Source organism: Pocillopora damicornis, chromosome 9 (assembly GCF_964200805.1).
Source record: "Pocillopora damicornis chromosome 9, jaPocDami1.2, whole genome shotgun sequence".
Lineage (NCBI taxonomy): Eukaryota > Metazoa > Cnidaria > Anthozoa > Scleractinia > Pocilloporidae > Pocillopora > Pocillopora damicornis.
This window is the reverse complement of record NC_142678.1, coordinates 6,523,479-6,534,560: the sequence shown is the minus strand read 5'-3', so window position 1 is coordinate 6,534,560 and position 11,082 is coordinate 6,523,479. Positions and strand designations below refer to the sequence as shown.

At 38.1% G+C, this 11,082-nt stretch overlaps 1 protein-coding gene and 2 long non-coding RNA genes across 3 annotated transcripts in view; all 3 read right to left on the bottom strand.

Annotated features, from left to right (window-relative positions):
- Window positions 1-1,166: 1,166 nt before the first annotated feature.
- The window catches only part of LOC149039845 (uncharacterized), a 63,348-nt gene continuing 53,432 nt past the window's right edge, over window positions 1,167-11,082 (bottom strand). The window contains exon 2 of the long non-coding RNA XR_016179934.1: window positions 1,167-3,645. This is a non-coding gene — a long non-coding RNA (uncharacterized LOC149039845). The remainder of the gene's footprint in view (window positions 3,646-11,082) is intronic.
- On the bottom strand, window positions 6,171-8,027 carry LOC149039851 (uncharacterized). Its single transcript, XM_089183076.1, has 3 exons — window positions 7,700-8,027; window positions 6,859-7,227; window positions 6,171-6,712 (listed from the first exon to the last, which is right to left on the bottom strand). Exons 1-3 carry the CDS (start codon window positions 7,788-7,790, stop codon window positions 6,171-6,173), a joined length of 1,002 nt encoding a protein of 333 aa, XP_089039202.1. The 5' UTR covers window positions 7,791-8,027.
- On the bottom strand, window positions 9,055-10,840 carry LOC149039850 (uncharacterized). Its single transcript, XR_016179579.1, has 2 exons — window positions 10,216-10,840; window positions 9,055-9,747 (listed from the first exon to the last, which is right to left on the bottom strand). It is a non-coding gene; the product is annotated as an uncharacterized LOC149039850 (long non-coding RNA).

The following is an 11,082-nucleotide window of genomic DNA, read 5'->3' as shown; positions in this document are numbered from 1 at the left end:
AATGCAATCGTTTCACCTTTGAAGTACTGAAATAAAGTCATTCTTAAATATGTAAAATAATCAGCTTTCTTGATTGAGAAATAAGGGTTGGGTAGCGCTCGATATTTATGGCTTAATTATAGGGGTCACAGAAGACAAATTGAGTAGTTTTGGGGTGACCTTTAAAATTGTATTACTACGTAAAAATAGTATCCGCTGCAACTTCCACACAGTAACTGGTCGAGATGACTAAGTTTAAGAACTCTAATAATCTGACAAAATTGTCTTTGGCTATCTTTTGCGCGGATTTATGAACAAAAACAACATTAAACACAAAAAAGCGTTGGATTTTATTCCAGCTCAACTTTGATACACAATTGGTTACTCAGAGTTCTTGGGCATTAACAATGCAAAACAAATCTATCGGATCATTTGTCAGTGCTCCTTATTCTCAACGAATGTTCAACAGTTCCTTCCCGAAATAAATATCTAGAAGGCTACTCGTTCTTTGTTATTTTCCTTATCAATCTTTTCGATTATTTCAAGCGGCTAAAGCTGGTCGAAGTGTGTTCCTCCAAATTTTTACCGCTTTTGATACAAGACATTTCTTTTAACATTCTTGTGGAAATTTCAGATGAGATTGCAGTAAATACGTTATTTGATCGGTCACTGCCTTCCATGAGGTGTCTCTTAGACATCTCACCAGAATGGGATAGAATTTAATAACAAACATTGCGCACAAAATACGTGTTCGTGCATCACGTAGCGAGGCGTGAGAATAGAGTTAACATGTCTATCGAAAATGGGATTTGCAGTACAGTAATATAGAAATGAATAACAGAAATAAAATAGACGATGACTCTTGATATTTTGAATTCTGTTCTGCCGTCTCCTTGGATCACTATTTGTTTCTGGGCAACCGAGCTCGATATCGATTTGTCGTACTCGATTACCATTCCTGCTCGATAAGCAAACTACGTAGTTGGATCACTATTTGTTTCTGGGCAACCGAGCTCGATATCGATTTGTCGTACTCGATTACCATTCCTGCTCGATAAGCAAACTAAACAGAAATTTTCCCAAAGCACGGAAACCCCAGGTCAGGTGTAGTCATTTCGGGTATAGAAGGATAAACTTAAACTTAAACTTAAACTTCGCTGGAATGGGACTTAATACAGACAAGAACAAACTTTTGGTAATCCTTAGTTTATTGTAAAATGTAAAATTTTTATGGTTAACTACGCAGGGGAATACTTGTGTCACTTTTAGATAAACTTGTGTCACTTTTAGATGAACGTTCAGTGATATATGTATACTTTTTTAAAAACAAATAAAACAACTTCTGGTTTAGAGCAAGATTTTATAAACCATTCAACCACTCTGCAACGCAATTCCTTTCCTTCTTACCGAACTAACCAAAAGTAGCAACCTTTTAAAGCAAACTTGTATCTCAAAAACCTCGAGCTGGAGGTAATACTTCTGAGCAAAGTAATATGGCTACTAAACTGTGTTTTTCAAACTCTCATTCCTAAAGACAAAACACTCAGCTGAATATTTAGGCTTGCAGCTTGGGAAAAGTACTTAATTGCTTGTAAACATGAGGATTTTTGTCTTTCACTGGATGTTCCTTTGGCCTTAGCGAGTTGCAAAATGTTGAGTTGTCTCACTATTAAATGTAGGCTTGGTGACATCTAGCCCATCTACACTGACAACTAACAAGGAATTCTGAGGCATCCAGAATTAGATCTTTACGGCTTAAGAGGCCATCTCTCTTATTTCCACCCTGCCAATTTCACCTTAAACTCTGTCAACAGAAAGACTATACTTAGGAAAGAACTAAGTTAGATTTGGTTTGATTTGAAATAATTTTCTGGCTGCATTAGGGGCCATAATTATTTCACCAGTTGGTAGGGACTATCACAACATCTCGGAAATTGAATAATACGCATATTTTGTAACATTGTAAAATATTTGATTTGCATAGTTAAGCCACGACATTTATATCAGATCCCTTAACAACCTTTCTAGTTTGCTAAGAAAGTTAGAATTTCCCTCTCCATATATTTGAAAAGGCAAACTTTAACATATTCTGACCCCTATATATCAGGGAAAATTATTTTTGACATGAAATTGACCGGGTGGAAATAAGAGAGACAACCTCTTAAGTATTTCAATTTTTTTTCTTTGTAAGAGATAGTGATGATCCTTTAGTCAAGATCTTAGCAGAAAATCCTTATAGCCTTATTGATAACTTTTTAACTCCCAGAAGTGATTGACATGTAACTTCTCCCTATTAGTAACACTTATACATCATTTAGCAAACAGGTGATGAGAATACTCAAACTTATCAGGTAGAAGTTGTCATCTTGATCAAAACACCAAATTCTTGTAACTAATACACAAGGAAATATGCAGCAGCTAGAAAGGAGAATTAACAATCAGATCTTGGGAGTCAAAGGGTTAAGATTCTGGACTCAGTCAACATACTTACTGCCTAAATATAACAGAGGCATTGTGTAATGGATCTTAACTGAACTGAATGAACACAACTTTATAGGGAATAACTTTCTTAAAAAACTTAAGGGCTATGATTAATCGTTTGACCCCTATGAGTGACTAGCATCAAACTTCTCCTTACAACATCACCCCTGAATTACACATTCAGGTAACAAAAACAAAGGAAATGTTCACCAGCTTAAGACACTCTTGATTGTTAAACTAATTTTTGTTGTTAACACTTGGGAAATGTATAAAGACTGGTATTGAGAATATCCCCTCCTGATGTTAGGGTGTAAAGGGTTAACAGTGCACTTTCTGAATGAATGTAGACATTGTTGTACTGTAGGCTGTGTTGTGTTCATTCAACATTAACCCTCTACACTCTAACATCAGTATGCACACTCTCCATACTGTACTTACACATTTACACAGGTGCTGACAAGGAGAGTTTGTTTAATAATTAAGAACTTCTCCAGTTGGTGATCATTTCCTAGACTCTCATGACCTTATGTGTGATTGAAGGATGATATTGTCAGGAGAAATTAGATTCTAGTCACTCTTAGGGATTAAAGGGTTAAGTAGGAAATAGTAAGTTAATGGTACAGTGGAACCTTGATTTAACGAACCTCTATACAACGAAGTTCTTGATATGACAAACAATACTTCTGTTTCAGCCCAGCTAAAGTTACAGTAATATAAATGCCACAGAACCTCGATATAACAAACCCTAAATATAGCCAACCAATGTCTCCAGCCCCTTGGCACTCTATTAAATCAAGTTTCTACTGTACATGTTATCTATTTCTATATACTACTTGAAATGAAAAGGTGGAGAATAAAGTTGTTTACCTTTACACATAGCCAGTATATCAAACAAACAAAAAACCCTTAAATTATAATAGAATATCATTTAATGGCTTACACTTGTGAACTTATGGTTAGGTGAGGTACATATAAAATGAATTTAGTAGTAATTTTGGATCTGCCTTTGTCTCGGTATGATCAAGTTTACTGGTAGTACTGATCACGAGTGATGGTATACAACTTATTTCTAGTGTTTGGCATCTTCCCTTTTTCTCTTTCCCTTTCGATTCCTGTGAGATCTTTGGTCCTTTCTCTTTTTTTTCTCCATCCTGGCTCCTTCATCTTTCTTTTCATGGTCTTCATCTTTTGTTTCCATGTGAAAAAAGGTGAAAAAATGAGAGATTAGTTGAATGTTGTAATGTGCTCACTGGAATAAAGGCAAAAATATGGGTTGGTCATGTGTAGATACTAACAACTGATGATAAAAATAACAAACTAAGGGGCTTGTTGGAAATATTTTGGGATGTACCCTCAAATAAAATTAACAAACAATTTAAATGTTTTTGGTAATTCACAGGAAGAAACAGGTACCTCACTGTGCTTCATCATGGCACAAACATTGCACAAGGAAGTTTGATAAAGAAGAAGAGTTATTATGAGTAAGAGTTATTAAGACTAATTATGAAGTTGGTGGTGTTAACATTGGTCATCATAATCTATTTACTTTTGTGTTTACCGTTCATTGTCTCTGAGAGTTCCAGTGTTCTCCACAGATTTTGGAGTAGTCAGCCCAATTTGTAAAGTAGCCGGCGGGTGTATGGCGAGTGCCCTTCGGGCACGAGCCCCTAGGGGGGTCCGGGGGCATGCTCCCCCGGAAAATTTTCTAAAAATAGGTCTCCGGAGATGCAATTTGAGGCATTTTGGGCACTCTGTGGCAGGAAAAAATGTGTAATTTTCCTGTCAGTTTTTGTTTATATTTGGAGTCTGTAGTGATAAAAGAAATTATTTATTTCACTTATTTGTCTCCCAATACCAATACAATCATTACTTATTAGTTCACAGCATTTATCCTTTTACTTCTCTCAGTGAATTCAAAGTGAAACTCGATTTACATAAGTTAAGTTGATAAAGTTTTGAGATAACTAATCATCTTCCATATCAAACTCAAAGTCTGAATCAACGCCAGATTCAACATCTCCCATATCCATGGCATCCAGTGCGTCATGACACAAATCAGTATTGCTGGCAACTGCCTGAGCTACAACCTGGACGTTAGCATCAAGTTCAGTTTCCACAGATACTTCGTTGTCTTCCTGGGCTGATCTAGAGGCCTGAAGGTCATCTGGAAATTCGACCTGTACTCCAATATCAGTCTTTGTGGCTGGATGGTAAAGACTGCCTTCATGGTCTGATCCTCCTACCATTGGGAGCTTCTTTAGTGATGGTAGATTTCTGAAGTGCGTCTTTCTCCAGACTTTGGTTGCTTCTACAAGCATCTCCTTGCACTCTTCGTCACCATGATCGGGACCATTTAGAGAAATGTGGAGCAGGCTGGCCATCATGTCATTCTTGAGTCGACTTCTCAACCTGCTCTTTACCCTCTTTACTGCACTTGCACCCCGTTCTACAACTGCATTGGACATGGGCTGGGTGAGGCAAATCTGAACCGCATCCACAATTTGTGGGAAGTTGATTCTGTGAGCCACCTGCTCTTTAACGACTTTTCTCAAAATGAACTCAGTTGGAGAGAGGTCATCTTTTCCCCTGAGAACAGCAGAGGGTACCTTCCATGATGACATCAGGTACTTGAAGTTGTACCACTGCGCAAGTGTGTGATCTTTGTCAAACTGGAACTGCTTGCACAGCACGTTTACTTCATCCACACCATACTTCTTGAAGGCTGGATCTTCTGGCTTTGGGAGGCAGGTCGGATCGAAGATGGAAAATGCTTCAAGAACGGGTGCAGCCTCTTGAAATCTTCTATCTAGGTTCCTCTCGAGGGCAGTTGTGTAGTTTATTACTAGATTTTTCAGGAATGCCTCTACCTGGCCATCATCTTTAAGCTCCAGTTCCAAAGAAGCATAGTCTCCACCTGGTTGAATGGCTGTTTGCAACTCTGGAACAAGGTCAAAAGAGGACCGGATTTCAGAAATTCTGGATTTGGTGCTATCAAGTGCAGGTCTGATGGAGGTGTAGCATGTGTGATCTTTTTGGAACAGCTTGCTAAGGGTATTAAGATGAGGTAGAACTGCATTCAATAGAAGCATCGTGCCAACAAACTTGGTGTTGTTCATTCTCTGGAGAAGACCTTGAGCTGTAGCATCAGCTTCCTTAAACTGCCTCAATGTCTGCATCAGGGCAACAAGATTTCGGCAGACGCTTGATACACTTTGGCCAGTTGAAAGCCACCGCGTCCTGCAAGCTTTCTGTATCTTGACTGCCAGAGACTTTGACAGTTTTTTCTGTTTTACAGGGTCATCATTAGCATTAGCCAGCTTTATTTTCTGAAGTGACACACAGACCTTCACAAATGCTGAGCAACGTTTTGGATACTCCAGCCACTTCCACAACTGACGAAGGGTAACTTCGATGGTCTGGATATACTTCACAGTGTCATTAGCATCACTGCATGCCAAGGCAAGCCTGTGATTAATGCAGTGACTGCGCACCATGATGCTACACACCTTTTGAAGCCTGGCACCAACACCATTATTTTTGCCAGTCATGACACTAGCACCATCTGAGCCAAAACCACAAACTAAAGCAAGGTTTGGACCACAGGCCTTCAGCTCCACAGTGATGATCCTTGTGAGAGTCTCAGAATCTGCGGATTCTGATGTCTCAAGAACATCTTTCACCTCAAGAAAATCAAAATGTGTCTTCCCTTCCTAATCAACATAACCAACATAGATCAACAGCTGCTCTAGGGTAGCACAATCCGTCACCTCGTCAACTAAGATACTAAACCACTTGGCATCCTTGACCCTTTGAATCAGTTTCTCCTTGATAAGCTGACCAAGGAGGAGGCGCATCTCCCGCTGACTTCGTTCACTTGTATTTTTGAATTCTCGCATTTCCGTGACACCAATGTGCTTTTCCAAATCAATCAGGGAGAGAAGTTTCTTGTTAGCCACTTCTTCTTTTCCAAGCCAATAAGAGCTCAGGAATGCATTGTAGGTTACTTTATCAGCCACCTCGTGAGCCACTTTATACTGGTTAGCCAAGGATGAATTCCTTCTCTCCAACTCACAGATTACTGTCGACGTATGTCCACTGGCTCTTGCATGGTCACTAACAGCACTATGCTTGTAGTTGGTGGATGGTGCTAAGTTGAATATGTTCTGTTTGTTATACTTGTTTTTGGTGTTATGAACACGGCACAGTAGGCAGAACATCCCTTCCCCTTCACAGTACACCAACCACCACATGCCTGAGATTAAAAAAAACAAAAACAAACAAAAAAAAAAACAGGCATTGTTTTTTGTAGTCATTGTAAAAAGCAGAACTGAATTTATAATAAAGTAAACATTTTTTTCAGAAAATGTTTTAATATTGACAAAACACTGTGTCATTTACCTGTTTTGTCGCAGAATGAAGTTTTTCTGTCAGTGAGCCATGAGTGTTTGAACATGTCCACTCCTTTCTTTTTCCCTTCTGTTGTTTTTTTCTGGCTTTGAATTCTGGCTCTTTCAACTTCAGATACGTCTGAGCATTTGCCACAACAGGTGTAGAAGCTATGAAGCTGCTTCTTTTCCATCGCATCTGAAAAATACTCTTCTAACAGAGAGATTGCTTCTGGAGTTGGTAACATGTCCGGCATTAGATTTGTGCTTTCTTCAAGAGAACTTGGCCTTTGCTCTCCGCCAGCACTGCAGGAACTTTGTATGCATTGCTGTTCAGAGGTAGTTGCATTTTCAAGAGAGAGCTGCTGAGTACTAGATGAAGCTAAAATGGAATGATTTAGAGTGGGGAAAAACAGATGACGTTTATTTTTTAACTCTATTTTACAAAAATTAAATTTGTTTCAAAATTGAAAGCTTTCAAATCGAAGTTTTTGATTCTCCTTCTTTTTAATTTTACTTGATTAACTTGAATTCTTTCGTCAGGCGCGAAAACCAAAACTCTGTAGATGCGAAGAGACTGGGTCCGACTTTCAACATGGCCGCCATTTCTTGATCGTGTGCACGTGTGCTTACTCTTTACCGACAAGGAAGGAAATGTAAACTCGTGAATATCTACCTTGGTTTTTGTAATATATTGTGTTTCTTAACCTATAAGAGTTTTCACATGCTTGCAAACCACCTCGGGATGAAGTTATCTCGAACGAACCTACAAGTTTAACATTGCGCGACCGAACAGCTGATCGGATGGCACATGGTAATGTATGAGGACTTAAACCTCCTTTTAATAAACTTACCGATTTCTCTTGGTTCCTTGGGAATAAGGAAACTTGTTATTTTTCCTCTTTTCCCACTCATTTGATTTTCCACGGATTTTCGCTTTGACATCTCCCTAAGACTCAATGTAAATTTTCTTGTCGTAATGACGGGATCGTACTGTCGATTTGTTCGCACCCACTCTTTCCGAAAAACGAACTGGAACGATGGAAATTACGAAATATTTTGACAGAATTGCGGCAAAAGTTGATGTTTAATTGACAGCTTCCGGCCAATGCACTTTAACACGATTATTTTCGGTGTAGATGTCTGTCTTCAGGTAAATAAAATAACATTTCCATTGTTATCTTCCTGGAGCGTACTAGACTAAGCTATTGTTTATCGTTTCCTTCGGAAATAACATGAACGCGTACTGTTTTTGGTACTTGACATTTTTAGCCGAAAACATGCAACGTGCGAAATTATTTTACAGAAACTAAAGGATAATTTTTCTTTGTTTTTGTTTAACGTGAGTAGCCGGCGCTTGATACACGAGTAGCCGGCGAAAACGCCGGCCGCCGGGGCTTCTGGAGAACACTGAGAGTTCCTCTTCATCTGAGGGGTAGTTTCCTTTGAATGACACCTGCAATGAAACATAGGCAGAGGGTAGTATGCCACTCATGGGATGAGTGGCATATCACCCTCGTGTAGGTGCCGCTAGGAAGTATTATCCAGAGAGTTTAAATAATCTAATGGCCCATTTATGAACACTTTCATACAATTTGGACTCCTTAGGGTTGAGGAGGTGGGAGGGGTTGGGTCCGAGACGAGTCTACAGAAAAATAATGGCTTTGAGGGGGAACCATCCCCCTAAATCAAATGTTGGAAGGAGGGAGGTCACACTAAATATCTCAGTAATTGTAGAGTTTTGTATCCTATTTATGTGAAACTACATGTTCAAAAATCAACAAAAAGTATATACATGACAGTTTCCATCCCAACAATTTTCAAAGTATCTGAGTAACTGTAGAGTTTACATGATTTTACACTATTTAGATAACACTACATCCCTTGCGAAATGGCTTTTGGAATTCCTAGGAATTCCTAGGAAAATCCTAGGAATTCCTAGGAATTTATTCCTAGGAATTCCTAGGAATTCCTAGGAATTCCTAGGAATAAAGGTGTGAATTTTCACGGTAAATTCGGACTGGGAATTCCTAGGAATTCCTAGGAATCCCCAACCATAACAACTCTGGTTCTAAAAACCTAGAAATTCCCAGAAATTCCCAGAAATTCCCAGAAATTCCCAGAAATTCCCAGAAATTCCCAGAAATTCCCAGAAATTCCAAGTTTATAGCCAACAGGACTTGGAATTCCTAGGAATTCCTAGGAATTCCTAGGAATTCTAACTCAGAGAACCAATGACTTTCCCTGAAAAGCTGTAAATCTAAAAAATTCCTAGGAATTTCTGGGAATTTCTGGGAATTTTTGGGAATTTTTAGGAATGTTTAAGAATTACTGGGAATTTTAAGCAAAAATTTGAGGCTATGATATAAAATAAATACTTTAAATTAAAAAAACCCAGCTAAAATTCAAGTATTCAATGAAATTTATTTAAAAGCTTGATTAAGGCGTACATGTAAAATATTTTTGATTAATTATTAACATCAATGTGTGGTAATATTAGGATGGAATTTGATTTATTTTTCTTTTCTTGAAAACTTCATACGGATTAATCCTCAATTATAGCTATTCGTATAAAATAGTTCTAATCAATCATTAAATTTGGTTTGACACAAATTGTGAATAAAATCTGTTGATTCTTTTCCAGAAAATACAATATCCTAAGTTATATTTATATAGTTATATTCTTGGGAGTGAAGGGGCTAATTACAGACAAATAAAATTGATTTTTTGATTAAAATCTTGTTATAACTGTAACAATAAATTAGAATGAAGTTATCCTAAACTGCAAACTTAGCTGCTGTTTGTACTGTTTGTATTTTTTTTCCTGAACTCACAATGAGTTGGCCTTGAATGAGGTTATCAACAAGAACCTTGACCATTTTGTATCTGGATTCCTTGACATCTGAATTTGAAAAAAAAAAAAAAATTAAAATATGTATGTTTAAAGCTCAGACCAGGCTTTTAAGATGGCTATGAGGAAAAGGGCATTCATTGGATTCTCAAATTGAGAAATCTGTGTTATATTGAGTGACTTTTATATTGGAGTTAGTACATCTCTCTCATGGATTTTACTAAAAAAGGGCTGAATACATTATTTTGTTTTTACCAAGGAGGGCTTCTTTATGTACTAAAGTTTGTTATGAATCTTGAATGTTCCCAAACGTGACTAGAGGAATCTTGAAACCTTACTGATAGGTTTATTTCATTGTAAAGCATAAGCTTAAGAAACTGCGGCATGCAAGTGACCGATTCGATTCTCAGAATTATTCTAGTTTCAGTTGCGCCGAGCGTTATGTAAGCTTAATTCAACCCGCTACATCTATTCTTTTATAAGATTTTGATCACAACGAATATCGCAATTTTTACTCACCACAAACTTTCAAAATCGTAGCTTTACAGATGGCCACTCGACCCTTGTTTGTACCGGTCCATATGTCAACTGTTGTCCCTACTTTTAACTCCACGGCGCCAACGACTTTCTTCTCTTTTACAACACTCATGCTATTCTCGTTTTCCCATTGAACCAGAATAAAAGCTATCTTTAGAAATGTTATATTAAGCAAAACAGTTGAGAAAAGCGATCAACCGATGAAAAGTACATTCAAAGATGAGCGCCAAATGGAGTCTTCTTTGTTTCCGATCACGGGCATGATCACGTGGATCTTTTAGGACTTGTCATTGGCTAGCAAAGTGAATCCGCTGGCTTGCCGATTGCAGTGTTAAGAGAAGCGCCGAACTTCATTTTGACTTCTCCGACCGGTTCTCTGCTTCTAGAAGATGGATAGCTTGGTGATATAAATAAAGATGTGAGCTCACTCTATGTAGAAATAATCGACAAGAATCGATCGTATTACAAAGGCACGATTTGTGGCCGAAAGTTGTCGAGGAAACAAAGACTCGAAACTCAATTTGAGTTGTGTTAATGGCAAAGGTGAGAAATAACACAAGCCAATCACAGTTTTGAATGCTACTACAAATCGTCTTTTACCCTCATATTTATAAAAGAAGGATAACACATTCGGAAGTGTAAGAGATACATAGATGATCCCAGTGTACCAGTACCTAAATCTACAAAGCTTGACCGTAGCAAGCGTTCAGCAACACGTTCCAACACCGCCATCTCGATTCCTCAGTCAGTCGTTTCCACTGAACTTAAAGCAGTATTGACAACAGAGTAGAGTGCGTCTTACAAAGGAGAAACATTTGTACAAGAGACAGGAGTAGCTATATGCGATTA